A 17,825-nucleotide genomic window follows, 5' to 3' on the forward strand; every position below is an offset into this window, starting at 1 on the left:
ATCATTTAAAAAATATATATAGACAAAACAACAAATTATTTTTTATGGATTATGCTGTGGTAGAAGATTATTTATTGATTAGAAACAAGCCTTTATTTTTCTCCTTACCTCAATCACGTGGTAAAGGAAAAGACCGATAACCTCTGATATTCAATTATTTCGCATCCAACAATGGAGTAATGTGGAAGTTACGTGTCGAGTTAACGCAAGTTAGTCGCCGTATTTTAATCGAATGCTTGTTCCTAATCAGTTTCAGCCCTTTGTCGCAGTACAAGAAACTTTAAGGAAAAGCTAGGGAAACTAAAGCGCCAGCCATTATTTCAAATATTATGTCTACAGTAAACTAACATGTGTACGCGTATGAATTGTTTTTCTTTAGCATGCTATTTTAAGGCCATTGTTAACTAAAATTCAGATGATATGTGTATGGTATTATCAGGTATTATAGGAAACGATCCCCTTGCAAGATATGTATATCTAGTGCCTCAACCTTTAAAATAGAAAAATAATATGTGTAGATGGTTTACTCAGTTACCTCCGACAAAGATCTACCTTAACGAGTTGCTATGTTTATTCTTTATTGTATTTTTACATCGTATATACTTTATAATTGGATTATTTTGAGTAAACATTATTATTTATAAAACTAAAAACACTTCATTATATAGATCAACCTAAAAAGTGAAAAGTATTTTTTAGTCTTAAATAAATGCAAATATTTTCAATGCTAGTAGATCTCGATAAAAGAAACATTTTCACTTTATCGTTTTTCAAATAAGCCCAAAATAACCGAGTTATTTTATTTTGAAATTTAAAAAGCTGATTTTTAGCTTAAATTTTGAGAACCGCTGGATCTTTACTGGGTTTTGCTTCTTGCAAATTTAATCTACCACCAATGTTGTCATATCAATCATATCAAAACTAAAAAATTAAAAAAATTCACTTTTTTTTTAAATCAATTTTTCAATTTTTTTTGGCGAAAAAACCACATAGTCGTTTTTTTCTAGGGTGGTATTATGCTATCCCTAAAAATATTTGCACTTATTTAAGACTCACCCTGTATAGGTAACTGCTTAATAGATGGTTATTTTCTTTTATCTGTGTATATGTTACTGTAAATGTCCGAAATGCGGTAAAACCTAGGATAAACGCGCTAAACCTAGCAAATAGCAATGAATAACACCCTCCAAATAACCACGCTAACCAACCCGAAATTCGGTAAAACCTAGGTTTTACCGCATTTCGGACATTTACAGTGACATTATAATACGAGTATATAACTGTGAGTTAAGATGACCGACAGACCTGTCATTTTTCACTGTCATCCTCTCGTTATACCCTAGCGTTATACAGACTATATATATATCGTATGATCGAATAAAAAAACGGCGTCAGCGATGGCTATGAAATGAAAATCGCTCTCATTTTATATGTAAAATTATATAGGAAATGTCATCGATCGTCATTTCATAGCCATCGCTGACGCCGTTTTTATTCGATTATACGGTATTATATCTATGTATGTACCGTATGGTGGAAACAAAACGGCGTCAGCGATGGCTACGAAATGAAGATCTCTCATTTTATATGTAGATTTATACGGGCTTTAAATGTTATTACATTTATATGGCATTTAAATGTCATCGATCGTCATTTCCCAGCCAACTGGGACGCCGTTTTTTTTCGATCATACGGTATTACAATGTATATCGAATACTTCAGGCTTCTCGCATTTTGTATTACTTTTTTGTTTATAATTTTAATATTATTTTAGATTCTCCAAAAGGTTATTTAATTTTATTAGCTTTGTTGACTTAAATTACATCTTAATAATTAAACATTATTTTTAAGTTGGTCTACACAAGTTGACACAAGCATGTTTTTAGTTTCATTAAACTAATCTACTTTATAAGTGTTTAGAACCGAAATTCTTAAATAAATTTTATTTGAATTTTGGATGATTTGTGAACTATAGTCTGTCCAACAAGAGAACACATGATAGTGAAAGTTGTATGTGTTATTTTAATGCTCAGGTAAATTGTATTTCCTGTAATTCTAGCTGCTATTGGTCCGAATCCTCCGTAGCTCGTTATACAGAGTTTATATTATATTTATGTACAGTCTATTCAACGGTAGGATCTGTGACTGACAGTTGTGTCTGTCATATTAATTCACAAGCAAATTGTACTTTCTGTCATTTTTTAGAGATAGTCTGTAGAAATCTCCCTTAATTCGTTGCACTATACAATTTTACTGTAGATTGCTTATTTAAAATGGATAGTGATTATTTTAAATAAGCAACTAAATTAACATTAACGGTGTATAAAATGTGATTTTTTTCCATGAAATGTGATTTTTGGTATGAGTTTATTATTATTAGTTCTGATAACTGTGGTCATAATATTTAAAGAAACTTATTAAATTATTGTATTGTTATCGCTCCTTGAGACGTGTGCAAAGTTTGACTATCATCTGACGTCTTAATAAGTGGTTGAAAATAACGTTCAAATACTATATTACCTAATCAAAAATATTGAGCCCTATTATTTTTTTAATGAATAGAATACTTATAAAGTCAAATATATTATATTATATGAATTCATTGACAATGTATGCTTTAAATATGGTGCTCCTCAATGTTTATATGAAACAAAAATATAATTTGTCCAAAAACCATATAAGAACAATGTACTCTAATAACTAATTCCTTTTGTACCAATGCATTAAATATAAACTAGTTATTAGTCGTTTTATAATATGTATTGTTATAACTAGAAAGGAAATTATCGTATTGATATGTTAAAGTGACTGTTAAATTTATATAAACGTTTTTCAAGTTTATGATGCATATGTATATGGAAAATATATTAAATAAAAGGTGTGTGATTTTCAAATGATGTGCATTAAACCATGTTGTTAGTACAAAGCGTTAAAAATTCATATATTGTATAACCAGAAATAATTCTTCATAATTATTATTGAATTTACACCTATATTTCAACTTTAGATCAATTTTAATTCCAACAATAGTTTAAGTAGAACTGAAATTAAATAGGTGTACCCTGGGTGTACCCCAAAGGTGTACCCTGCATTTTTTACGGTTATGAGTTCAAATTCCCCATAACATAATTATTTATTTTGTTTATATATATTTTTTTTATATAAACTAGTTTATTTATTAGCATAATATAACATTCTACGTATAGGTTGTATATAAATATATTATGGCTATTGTAAGAAAGGTTCGTTTTAAGAAAAGGCAATTTTAAAAGTAATTGTAAATTATTTCAGAATATGTTCATTGTCTTTATTGCGAGTAATTTGTTGTTATATAGTATTAAACTATTATATTTATAATGTCTTTGATTTTCTAAATATATTTTCAAATCTGTTTTTTATATTATTTTAGGACTTATTCAATATACCCTGGTGCGATAGACAAAGAAAGTGCAAAGAAATAAAAATATTAGGTAATATTTTTATTTCATTGTCTATGCCTGGTGCTAACTAGGGTTACTGTTAGAATTAAATTTCAGAAATTCGATAAAACATTTGAATATAAAAAATATCATTTAAGATATATTTGACTGAAATAATTAGAATGAAAGTCCACATAGTTCAAATAAATATTATAAAAAAATAAAAAGTGGTAAAGTAAATCCAAATACGTTTAAATTTAGTAAATCAGTTTGATGCAACCAAACAAACAAGATCTTTTTATCATGCATTCTGTAGTTCCAGCATATACAACCTGAATTACAAAAACTAAATGTCAAGTTTTTAGGTTATATTTAAATATTTATATTTTTCTCATGTTTTAATATATTTTATAAATATTGTCTAATTAAATAACATTAAAATCTACTACTTTTAATAATTTTATGCATACTTTTATTAAGTTAATCATTTCCAAATAATTTAGTTAATAATAAATGGTTGTCAATGGTTTATAATGGATTTTTGGAAGCATACTCTAGGTAGCCCAACAAAAATTGTTGCTCCCATGGTTGATGCCAGTGAGTTACCGTGGCGACTTTTGAGTAGACAATACGGGGCACAGCTCTGTTATACACCTATGTTACATAGTGCATTGTTTTCTAGAGATCTTAAATATCGGACTGAGGCACTAGCCTCTTGCGATGAAGACAAGCCCTTAATAGTTCAGGTAAGTAATATATCCAAAGAGGTTGTTATATTAGGAAGTTGAAATTACCTTTTGTAGTTGTGTGGTAATGAGCCACAAACAATGCTTGAAGCAGCACTTTTGGCACAGGATCACTGTTTAGCTATTGACATAAATTTGGGATGTCCACAGGCTATTGCTAAGCGAGGGCATTATGGAGCATTTTTACAAGATGAGTGGCCTCTTCTAAGTGAAATGGGTGAGTTAAAAACCCTACCTAGATAGAATGAACATTTTAGTAATGTATTTTACATATTTAGTCAGTTTATTAAGTAAGAATTTAAAAATCCCTGTAACATGTAAAGTACGAAGGTTTGAAACTAAAGAAAAAACTATAGAATATGCAAAATTGTTAGAAAATGCAGGATGTAGTATTCTTACAGTTCATGGGAGAACTAGAGAGCAAAAGGGTCCTTTAACAGGTTTAGCTGATTGGACTTATGTAAAGTCTGTGAGGTATTGATAATTTCCTTTATAGTTTTAACAAAAACTAAAGCACTCACTTTTAAGTGATGCCGTGAATATACCTGTATTTTCTAATGGAAACGTTCAAAATATTCAAGATTTAGAGAGATGTTTAGAAGAAACCGGTGCTGTTGGTGTAATGACTGCTGAGGGTAATCTGTACAATCCAGCTATTTTTATGGGTCAGAATCCTCCAATTTGGGAACCAGCATTAAAATATCTTGATTTAGTAAAAAAGTATCCTTGCCCAAACAGTTACATTCGAGGGCATTTATTCAAACTGTTTCATCATGTGTAAGGGCAAATCTTAAAGTATAAACTCATAATATAATCATATAAATTTCAGATTATCACTGCCAGAAAATAATAATTTAAGAATTGAATTAGGTGCAGCAAATACATTAGACCAATTTACAAATATCACTAATAAAATTAGGTCTATGTACGAACTTTACCATACCGGTGATAAAGTTTGGGAAGCACCTGTTGAACCGGAAAGTCATAATTTATTGTTGCCACCATGGTTATGTCAGCCCTATGTAAGGGATACACCTGAAGGTCATATTAAAAAAGTGGAGGATAAAGTTAAAGAGGCTGAGAAAAGATTGGTTAGTACATGAAGTTAATAATTTACTATAAAATGCTTACTTTATCCAATGCCAGATTTTTTATTTAGAGTGAAGGAACAAAGAGGTTTTATGAAGATGCTGAAGGGAATCCCATAAGCCGAAAGAAAATGAAAAAGATTAGAAGAATAAGTAGGCGACCTGAAAAACCAGAAAATTGTAGTCCAAAATCTATGGAAAAGTGTTCACTTTGTGAAAATCCATTGGTAAGTTTACAATTAAAATATATCTGTTTTATTCTGGTACATATCTGCTATTACAATAATTACAAAAATATTAAAATTCGACAGTGATTACATTTTGTGGTAGTTTAATATATACAGAGTCACAGAGTGTCTCAAAAAACATGTGCCATCTCTCATGGGGAGATTCTTCACGTAAAAATAAGATTTATTTTTCATATCAACCTAGGTCCAATTCTACTTTGTTTCGTAGCTACAGGATGTTAAAGTCAATTAATAATGATTTGATTTAATATAATCATTAAGTCATTAATAATGATTTGATTTAATATAATTTTCTTCCAAGTACCGTATGATCGAATAAAAACGGCGTCAGCGATGGCTATGAAATGAAGATCGCTGTCATTTTATATGTAAAATTATATTGGAATAGGGTTCCCAACCGTCCCGGTTTGGCCGGGATTAACCAGGAATCAGAAAGTTTGTCCCGGCGAAAGTTTTGTCTTGGCCGGGACAAGCCGGGACCTGGTAACTAAAAAAGTGTGTACTACACACATAATATATTTTTTTTCTAATATTTAATGTTTTGTTTCAATTATTTAAAAGCTTAAAGATAATTGTCCCGGAATCGCCGATGCTCAAGTTGGGAACCCTATATTGGAAATGTCATCGATCGTCATTTCCAAGCCAACTGGACACCATTTTTTTCGAACATACGGTACTTTTAATGACTTGAATTAAATTTTGAGGGTAAAGTTACTATAAGCACTACATATTTTAATGCTAAAAAAATTCATCAGGGACGTGCATACGCACCTGATGTTTTTGCACAAAATTATAAACTCTCTATTAACTCACCTTTGTTTTTTAATTAAATAACTTTTTACTGACAAAGACTAAAAAAATAATTTTTGCAAGAATGTATAACTTGATATAGCATGTAAGAAAATTTATAAAAAATAGGGTTGCCACTTTAAAAAGTCGGTACCGTCATGTCTCAAATTTTAGACAAGATTGTATACAATTTTCTTATATTAAAAAAGCAGAATTTAAAATACAAATCGACGCACAGTGGGCGGGAGACCGGGCCGCTAGTAAGACGAAACTTCTACGACAATCTGATTCAACGCAACTTAATAATTTCTGTATAAAACCATCTAATTATGTTTATTGTTTTCAAAATATGTCTAAACTATTGATTTTGTGGAAAACAAAAGCTGACTAGACTCGTACATAAAATACAAGTAAAATTAACTCATGTTGTATTAACATATTTAAAAAAATTGCAAAATAAACTAAAGCTGCCAATTAAGTACAAAGCTACAATCTACAGTCTAAATTAGTATAAAGCTAAAAAGTTAAGTACAAATCTACAATCAAGTACAGGGTGTTCATTTATAATGTGCCCCCCTTTAACTTCTTTGTTTTTTGCATTAGAAAAAAATGTTATAGACAAAAATTGTAGGGTTAAATGTAAACTATTTGCAGCGTATATTTTTTCATATACAGAGTCTTGCGTAAACGTGTGACAGGTCAAAATTATATATTTTTAAATGGAACACCCTGTATATTATTACATTTCTAAAACCTTCACAAAATTTTAAGTACTTTTTATATAATATGACATATGCTTAAATTTAATAATTTCGGAAATATCCGCCTGTGAATTATAAAAAGTAATTAAAATTTTGTGAAGGTTTTAAAACTGTAATAACATACAGGGTGTTCCATTTAAAAATATATAATTTTGACATGTCACGCGTTTATACAAGATCCTGTATATGAAAAAACATATTGTGCAAATAGTTCACATTTAACCCTACAACTTTTGTCTAGAAATTTTTTTTCTAATGAGAAAAACAAAGAAGTTAAAGGGATGCACATTATAAATGAACACCCTGTACTTGATTGTACTTAATTTGTACTTTTAGTGGTGGAATTCTTTAACAACCTCGTTTAACTTCAAAAAGTGTTACTTGAACGTAATTCGTGTTATATTAAAATAATATTTCATGCCCGAAATTTGAGACAAATCGATTGATAAATAAAAAGTCTGCCACTTGGATCCGCTATTAATTTTTACCAACAAAAAAAAAGCATATTAAAAAGTAGAACATATTTTACTAATCATAAATCTGAAAACCGCATGTTCATATCTGTTTTGGTTCGAAAGTTATGAATTTATTCCTTTTACAAATGCACTAAAAGATTTGACTAAGCTTCAGTGCAGCAACAATGAAATATCGTTAAAAAATGGCTAAACGGGCAAGAACGGGCAAGTGATCTTGACATTATGTCGAAGTGCGATTTATAAAGTTTTATTTAAAATGAGAATTAAATAGTACTTTGGTTTACTTTGTATTTCCACCTCTGTCAATTGGCAAAATTATTAAAAAAATAAGTAATTATATATCAGTCCACAATAATTAAAATCTATAATGATCTGAAGCTAACTTACATCTATTATATTCAACCATCGCAATATGTTTTATTTTAAAAATAACTTCACTCAAAAATTAGTGTCAAGTTTGTTTCGCCTGTACATGCAAAATAGACGCTCGCTTGGGTACAAAATGTCGCTGATACTTTCAATTGTTTATGGTATGCTCAAAGCCTACTACGAAATTATTTCGAGATGTATCGAGCGGGATATAAAGTTTTTTAACTTTAATTCAGTAATAAAGTCTTGAAAAGGAGCTTAAAAAAATAGAAGGTTTTGTCTCGCCGTATCATCCGCCTACGCCTACTGTGCGACGTGTTGATGAATACCTATTTCTATGCCTTTTCTCCCAAAAAATATTTTTGATTTACTCAATTTACTCCAAGTATCTAGCAATGTTGCAGTAAGTTTTTGCAATCAAAATCTTTATAATGCAAATCTAAGTGAATTATAATAACAGATCTGTAACAAATTATAAATTTGAATAACTGAGGTAATTATTGGCGTATCACTTAGAACATTTGTTACTTTTTGAGTGGACGCTAATTATAATAAACAGTATAGAAAAAAAATAATCTGTTTTGTTAAACCTCATAATTAATGGAAGATGTTTTTAGTTACTGGTGTCAGTAATATTAAATATTAGTAAGATATATTTTCTGTTTTTTTTTTGTTATTTTGGTAAATAAATCTGTTTTCAAAACCACAGTGATAAGAACTATTGGTACTTTATTTATGTCTAGTTTAAATAATTTGAAATGAAAAGTGTTTTTGTCTTCTATAAATTTTCTGGATGTAATAAAACGGCATTTTATAATCTGGCTAGTCTTTTAACAGAATTTTTTTATTATTCTATACGCCTGCGACATATATATTCATAAATTATAATACATAAACTACTATTGCTAAGTGTTTACCTAATATTCAGGTATAGCAAAAAGTCTATCTATGGGGTGACACTAATTAAAAATATTTTTCTTAATTTCTTATTTCTTTCGCTGTTGAAATGAAATCTAAACTTTATTTTATCACACTCTAACAATATTTTTTAATATAATATTAGGTATCGTATTTATGTTACAGGGTTCAAAATGTGGTTATCAGCTTTGCAAAAAATGCTGCAGGGACAAGTGTTTTATAGAAAATCTTGATTGTGAAGGTCATAGAATTCTAGTAAAAACTAGAAGGGAAATGGCTAAAAAACATGCAAATCAAAAGAACAAAGGCAAAAGTGCGATAGCGAGTAATAGTGAATTAACTGAAGTAAAATGTGACTCATAACAATAAATTATATTATATTTGACTTATCGTATTTTTATTGTTTAAATGCTCTATTGTTGCTCTCAGTGCGTATAACTATTTCTAACGCTAACTACTTTTTGTTGTTTTATTAGATGATTTGTACAGAAATAAAATACTGATAAAAAGAATAACAACACTTACTTTTATTTACAGTTTCCATATTTTTTAATAAATCTATTTTTAGATCTTTGTATACCATACGACCCAAAGGCGATCGAAAAGAGTTTTTTTTTTTCGTTCATACGACACATACCACGCTGGCAACTCTTATTTTTGTGTCTGTAGTCGGTATTTATATGTGTGGAAGTGAACCGCTTTTAACGGCAGTTTCGCACAACAAAATTTGGTATACCTCGCATCATCTTGGGTTTAGGTTTAACAAGTGCTTTAAGTATGTTACATTCAGAAAGCTCATTAATAACAATAAAATGGAAAACAAATTTCTTGCAACATAGGTATTTAATCTATACTAATATATAAAATCCTTAAGTGACTGACATACTGATTAATCACGATCCTGCTCAAACCACTCAACGTAAGAAGCTCAATTTTGATATCTGTAGAACAGGTTGATTTTGGCATACTAGGGTGTAGGTAGAGGTTCGATAAGAAGGAATTTTTCGAAATTCCAGTTCCAAGAAGGTGAAACCACCTCTCAAATATTACAATATTTTTTATTTTAAAAACGGTCAAGTTTCCGAAAAAAACGCTTAAACAAGTATATTTTATTTTGTTTTTTTACATATTTTAAGATTTTTTAAAAATGTATACAGGGTGTTTCGAAAAATCTGGTCATTGATTAATCACGATCCTGCTTAAAGCGCTTGACGTAAAAAGCTGATTTTTGGCAAACAGATTGACTTAGGGTGTAGAGGTTCGATAAGAAGGGATTTTTTGAAACTCGAATTCTAAGGGGGTGAAACTCAAGGACTGTATATATTCTAAAGAACTGTTCGATCGCGTAAAATCGCCGCTGTCGTAGTCGTCGTGGAATGCTACGTCACGCGCTGACCAGCGCTCCACAGTGCGGCGGATGGTTATTCTAGCGGGACAAAATCTCAAGAGCAATGTTTGGGACTTAAAATCTAAGAACGTAGCGAATGGTCTAATATATAGCAACTATATGGTTAAATTTATTTATTTATTAATAAATAAATACAAGATAATAAAACTATGATATTATTCGTACATGACACACAAAAATCGTATTGTAAACTATTGCCAAATACATAAAATTATGATATCAAAAAACTCTTTAGCAGTTTTTTTTAATTAATTTGTAATCTTGTGACACCCTCTATAATTTATTTTAAAAAAATATATTTTATTTTGAAAATAATAAATAAGATAGATATTTTAATTTTAATTTTAACACTCGGTAATTGTAAATTCATATACATATAGTAAGTATCTAAGAGAATTTTTTGAACTCAGTGCCTTTTGATGGAGTTGTTTTGTTTTTATACTATCCAATTGAAATGAATCTTTTTGGGCATTCACCTGTTAAGCTTGAACTCCCTGTGACTGTGACTACCTGTGTTGGTAACTATTGGTAACTCAAAAGATCTACATCATTCAATATATCGATATTTGAAAAAAAAGTGAAAGTTTGATATCTGCAGAACAAAGGCACGAAGGATTTTGACAAATAATATACGTACAGTAGAAAAGTATATACCTTTGACAATCTTCAGCATAATTTGGCTTTCTAATAAAATGTATAAGCACTTGTAAATATTTTGTTTTCGTATGATCTCTGCCTTGCTGAGCAGAAAACGACTAAATTTGGTTGATAAAAATGTATCGAAATACAAAGAATATTCATGCATTTTTGTATCAATTGGAATGTCTACTATTTATTCTTATCAGTACACATTTTTTGGCTTATTTCTAACCAAACGCTTTTGTCCCGCTAAATTTATCTTCCAACGCACTGTGCGCTCGTCCGTCAAATGCAAAAATAACTGTCACTGTCTAAAATCTTTAGCGCCATCTTCAACTCGGTCAGTAGATGACGTAAAAAAACTGACAGTGCAGGAAGATAGGAATCGAACTATCCTTATCTCTATAGTATCCTTGGGTGAAACTATCCCTCAAATATTAAAATATTTTTTATTTAAAACCTGTGAGTTTTTTGGAAAAAGTCTTAAACACGTATATTTTATTTTGTTGTTTTACATATTTTAAGATTTTTTATAAATTTATACAGGGTGTTTCATAAAATATGACCATTGAGTAATCACCATTCTGCTTAAACTGCTTGACGTTTAAAGCTGATTTTTGGCAAACGGATTGACTGTGGGGTGTAGAGGTTCGATAAGGAGGGGTTTCTCGAATCTCAAATTCCAAGAGGGTGAAAACACCCCTCAAATATTACAATATTTGTTATTTAAAAAACGGTTAGTCTTTCGGGAAAACGCTTGGACATGCATAATTTATTTGTTTTTTTTTACATATTTTGAAATTTTTAAAAAAATCATACAGGGTGTTCCAAAAAGTTGGGTAATTTCTTAATCACGATTCTGCTTAAACTGCTTGACGTAAAAAGCTTATTTTTGGCAGACGGATTTTTCGAAAGTCAAATTCCAACGAGATGAAACTACCCCTCAAATATTACCAAGTTATATAATAATATCGCCATATTGTTTTTTCTCATGCAGGCATAAGTGTGAGAAAATTTTATCCAGTTTGTAATGGAAATTCTTGCTTTGCTTTATCATCACCATTACAAATGATTAATTCGACGCGAACGAAGTCACTGGTACACGCTATAGTAAAATTATATAAGAATTCTTGCCACTTAACTGCTGATATAGAAATTTAATTCCACGCTGTGTTTGTCATAATGTGGATCAACCTGCTCTCACTACCGGTTTCGGAGCCCTACTCCATCATCAGGTGAGCTTGGGTAGTTCCACAAAATGACAACCACAGTGCACAGTAGTTAATTCCGACTTGTCGGAAAGTATCGGTTAGATATTAAGTCCCGAATGGGAGTTAGCGGCCTGCGTGCTATGGTAGTACTTTCGTACCACCGATACTATCGATTCAAGGTACGTATTTACTATCGATAGTTGCGCCTCAGTGGTACGAAAGTACTACCATTGCACGCAGGCCGCTATCTCCCGTTCGGGAGTTAATATCTAACCGATACTTTCCGACAAGTCGGATTTAACTACTCTGCGCTGTGGTTGCCATTTTGTGGAACTACCCAAGCTCACCTGATGATGGAGTAGGGCTCCGAAACCGGTAGTGAGAGCAGGTTGATCCCATAAAATAATTAACTAGAAAGAAGTGTCAACTCTGTGTTAAATCGTGGAAACACGATACGCCACCGAAAGCCTTCGTTGTCGTCTGGAGAACTAATTTTCCAATTGACAGGTTGACATGATGGCTTCATTTTTATTTCCGTTTCCGGTTATTCAATGGCGGGCTCTCTTTCAGTTTAAATGTATTTTGTACTCTTTCTTATCATAAATAAAACAAAACAAAATTTTATTCAAACATATTTATTTGAAATATGAGACAACGGGACTAAATAAATATAAAAAATAAAGAATTGAATGATTTCTACAGCAATTACTTAATTATATGCAATTTTAATGTAAATTAGTAAGGTATAAGCATGACTTACAGTAATTTGTAAATAAATACGCGTATTCACAGCCATCAAGGATAGAAAACGGGGGCAGACATGAAAACGGGAGCCTTATACAAAAATCTGAAAACAGAAAAACACATTTTTTTATACTAAAATTAACAATGTAAAAATATCAAGGTATAAAATATAAATATACTGTTTAAAAAAAGCGTCCATTATCCTAAAGAGACCTGGTTTATAAATCAAAAAGAAGCAAAAGAGACTTTTAGTCGGATAACAATCAGATTGTATCAGTCAGATTTTACTGCATTATTGACAATAAATCGCACATACTGGAGATAACTAATGTTATATATATATATATATTATATATATATATATATATATATTGCTATATATTATTATACAACATTAGTTATATGTTAAGTTAAATATGATCTTACTTAAATTGTTTCCTTATTTTTTTGTCACAAAATATATATATCACAACTTATATATACTTCTTTTGCATCTCTTTTAATTTCGGCACTTCCTGAATTAAAATGAAATTTTGATTCAGGAATATTTGATTGTTTTGATTTTGCTACGAATATGACCCTTACTTAATTTATTGTATTATCGGTGAAGTAAACCAGAAAGGATATTGTCTACCATGAAATTTGGTTCGTAGTATACATTCGTCAAATATTGAATAAATTGTTCGATAAAGATATTCGCAAGCGGATATAGGGCTTGTTTCTCTCTACAATTTCCTGTCTCACAATGTATCGTTTGTGTCGGGGAAGGGATCATAGTTTCATAGTTGTCGATTTTTTAAAGAAATCAGTACGTGTATATTATTTCGTATATTTTTCATTTTATTGATTTTATGGACAGCACTGTTCATTAAAATGCTGTATCCTATGCTATAGGGCTTGTTTCTCTCTACAATTTCCTGTCTCACAATGTACCGTTTGTGTCGGGGAAGGGATCATAGTTTCATAGTTGTCGATTTTCGAAAGAAATCAGTGCATGTATATTATTTCGTAAATTTTTCATTGTATTGATTTTATGGAAAGCACTGTTCATTAAAATGTTGTATCCTATGTTATAGGGCTTGTTTCTCTCTACAATTTCTTGTCTCACAATGTACCGTTTGTGTCGCGGGAAGGCATCATATTGTCATAGTTGTCGATTTTCGAAAGAAATCAGTACATGTATATTATTTCGTATATTTTTCATTTGATTGAGTTTATGGAAAGCACTGTTCATTAAAATGTTGTATCCTATGTTAAAGGGCTTGTTTCTCTCTACAATTTCCCGTCTCACACCGTATGTGTCCGGGAAGTTTCACAGTTGTCGATTTTTGAAAGAAATCAGTACATGTATATTAATTCATATATTTTTCATTTTATTGATTTTATGTGTTCATTAAAATGTTGTATCCTATGTTATAGGGCTTGCTTCTCTCTACAATTTCCTGTCTCACAATGTACCGTTTGTGTCGGGGAAGGGTTCATAGTCTCATAGTTGTCGATTTTCGGAAGAAATCAGTACATTTATATTATTTCGTAAATTTTTCATTTTATTGATTTTATGGAAATCACTGTTCATTAAAATGTTGTATCCTATGCTATAGGGCTTGTTTCTCTCTACAATTTCCTGTCTCACAATGTACCGTTTGTGTCGGGGAAGGGATCATAGTTTCATAGTTGTGTATTTTCGAAAGAAATCAGTACATGTATATTATTTCGTAAATTTTTCATTTTATTGATTTTATGGAAAGCACTGTTCATTAAAATGTTGTATCCTATGCTATAGGGCTTGTTTCTCTCTACAATTTCTTGTTTCACAATGTACCGTTTGTGTCGGGGAAAGGATCATAGTTTCATAGTTGTCTATTTTCGAAAGAAATCAGTACATGTATATTATTTCGTAAAATTTTTCATTTTATTGATTTTATGGAAATCACTGTTCATTAAAATGTTGTATCCTATGTTATAGGGCTTGTTTCTCTCTACAATTTCCTGTCTCACAATGTACCGTTTGTGTCGGGGAAGGGATCATAGTTTCATAGTTGTCTATTTTCTATGAAAATATCTAGGAAACTCTTTGTCTAGAGGGGTAGGAACCTTAATAATTTTTTGAAGATATATCAATTCTCCATTGAATATCGAAATAATATACTGCGTGTTCCATTTAAAATGAAAAATTACTTGCTTTTAAATGTGACCAATGTTTAATATTAATTTTGTCTCACCCTGTATAGCTTCTCAGGTCAAATTTTAATTTAATTTAACATACAAGGTTTATTTTAACTAATACAGGATACATTACAATTTAGGTAGCTGTTATTGAAATTTAAAATTTATTCTTCATTTTCACGAAATGTGAAATATGTCAAAATCCTTACATTTTCGGCATATGCTTCTTTAACGAAACTAATCTTTATTTTTTTCCTAGAATCCGAAAATTAATTAGTATATAGGATGTTCTATTACAAAAACCTAACTTTGATGAGTAACGTTTTTTGAAGACACCCTGTAGAATCCTCTATATTTAAAAAAAATGCTCTAAACTAACCTACATATGTTACCAAAATTTCATTTCGATATAAAGTACCGTTCTCCATGGAACCTCCGCGTCGGATGAGAGGGGCCACCCTGTATTTATACACCTTTGAAAAACATTCACTTTAATTAAGTATCGACAACCGGCACCGATTTAATTCGGTATGAAATTGTAAATTGGTCGTCGAAAAATTACCGATATCTTAATTGCGGCGATTTTCCGATGTTCGCAACGCGCGTGTACGCTGACGATTAAACAGGCGCCACATTTATTTAGGCACCATTAATGTTTATAAATCTTAATTACCGATCGAGACGGTATTATAGATTAATGACTTAATAATTTAATCGATATTTTTTTGATACCGATTTCGAAAATATTTGTCTCTTTTATCTTAACATTTTTTGTAACAGGTACGCACGTCATCATTATTATAATTTGGCGTTATTCTTTGAATAAACTTATTAAGGAAGGAGTATAATGTTACCCATGTATTCATGCATGGTCTGGCATGGTAGACGGAATCAACATTATAGGTCCCCATCCTTGTCAGTTCTCTTAACTCTGTTATCGATGGATCTAAATATTTTACATTTCAATTAAAACATTTGAATTTGATTTGAAATTTTGTGGAATAGTTTTTCTTTGCTAGGCTTATTTTATGTTATTTATTATTTATTAGAGGTAATATATAAACGATACCAATTAAACTTTTAGTTACGTAATCGAGGACGCGATTTTTAAATTCATTGTTACCAACCATGGACATATTCGGTAACTGACTAACTGGGAATTTAAATTTCCCCTGCGGATTCAGACGGTAGCTTGGTAGCTCTGCTGTAAAAAATGTCAAGTTTCCACGGGTCGAGTTCGTTTTCATGTCATCATGACTTGAGTACAAAAACAAAACTTGCAGTGTACCAAGCAGTAATAATCTCCACCATCTTATATGGGAGAGACCTCAGGGTGCCCTACCGCCGCGCCGGCACATGAACGCATTAAACAAGATGCAACAGGGACACCTTAGACTCTTAGACAACTGTTAAAGATCAAATGGTATCACCATGTCTCAAACGTATCGGTCCTTGAAAAAGCTAGCTGCTGAGTGCTAGCGAAAAGCTAGCTAGAGTGCTGAAATCACGATTACGAAATCCCGCTTAAGATGGGCTGGTCACGTATGCAGGATACAAGAAATCCGCCTACCGAAATTTCTTCTTTACGGTGAGCTTGTAGACGGTAAGAGCAAACCGGGTGGACAACTCAGGAGATACAAGGATATTTTCCATGAAAACTTAGAGGGGATAAGCATTTAGAATCAGTGGGAGGAATCAGCGCACAACAGAACACAATGGAGAAGAATTACACAAGTATACACGGTTTTGGACCTGAGCAACTAAAAGCAATTTCTCAGATAATTTTTGGAGCTGAATTCAAATCAGCAGTCCATTTTTTAAAATTGGTTCTAGTTTTCGAAATATTCAATAAATTTATTATTTTACTATTTTTGACCGTTAACGGTCATTTATTGAATTAAACAATATAAATCAGAAATGAACTGAGGTTGAACTGGTCTTTTATACTGCTTGGGGGATCTGTTTCACGGATTAGGGTCCAACAGTAATCGCTCATCATGCCTTCGTCCCAACATCCTTGGTATCGCCTTTCGATTTTCGCTATATCTTGGTGTAGCCGCTCTCCTTGCTCGTCGCTCGTGTCGCCCAAGTTTTGTGGAAAAAAATCAAGATGTGAATGCAGAAAATGTATCTTGAGAGACATTCGAGCTCCAATCTTGTGGTAATTTTGCAACAAATTGTCGATTACTTGCTTGTAATCCGGTGATTTATGATTACCGAGAAAGTTGTGAAACGATGCCCATGCATTCATTGCAAACACTTTGAAACGATGCCCATGCTGCTGCCTCATCAAGCGTTAAACATTTTGAAAACGTTGCGTCAGCCATTAGTTTTCGAATATCAGGTTCGACAAATATTCCTTCTTTGATTTTTGCGTATGACAGTTTTGGAAACAACTTGGTTAAGTACTGGAAAGGCGGTCCTTCGAGATTGAGCGCTTTGACAAAGTTTTTAATAAGGTCAAGTTTAATGTGAAGAGGTGGCAGTAAAACGTCCTGTGGGTTTACAAGTGGTACAGAGGACACATTTTGTTGTCAGTGCTACTGCCATGCGCGAACTCGAAAACTAAAGCCAATCTTGACAAACGGATTGAAGACCTGAGTTTAGGGCATCTAATAACGTTCAAAATCGTTCTCATCTGTTCGGGTCCAAAAGTTGACCCGAATTTGTAAACATGTGTTATTGTAAACTCAGTAAACAACGACAACCAAAAAGTAAAGAGGCAACAAACTAACAAACAAACTAACAAACTAAACAAAACAAAGTAATGAGATTTTTGAATGTCCGGAGTGCGGAAGAGAGATAACATCACGTATACAGCTTTTCAATCACAAAAAGCGCAT

The 17,825-nt window shown here is 31.4% G+C and overlaps 1 protein-coding gene across 1 annotated transcript; it reads left to right on the top strand.

Moving 5' to 3' along the window:
• Window positions 1–3,718: 3,718 nt before the first annotated feature.
• LOC115883676 (tRNA-dihydrouridine(16/17) synthase [NAD(P)(+)]-like) lies at window positions 3,719–9,308 on the top strand. The gene is made up of 7 exons (XM_030902062.1): window positions 3,719–4,165; window positions 4,223–4,382; window positions 4,444–4,639; window positions 4,694–4,942; window positions 4,995–5,256; window positions 5,325–5,480; window positions 8,980–9,308. Exons 1-7 carry the CDS (start codon window positions 3,953–3,955, stop codon window positions 9,175–9,177), a joined length of 1,434 nt encoding a protein of 477 aa, XP_030757922.1. The 5' UTR covers window positions 3,719–3,952; the 3' UTR covers window positions 9,178–9,308.
• Window positions 9,309–17,825: the final 8,517 nt, after the last annotated feature.

The sequence above is a fragment of the Sitophilus oryzae genome, unplaced genomic scaffold (assembly GCF_002938485.1).
Source record: "Sitophilus oryzae breed Bouriz unplaced genomic scaffold, Soryzae_2.0 scaffold_111_pilon_pilon, whole genome shotgun sequence".
Lineage (NCBI taxonomy): Eukaryota > Metazoa > Arthropoda > Insecta > Coleoptera > Curculionidae > Sitophilus > Sitophilus oryzae.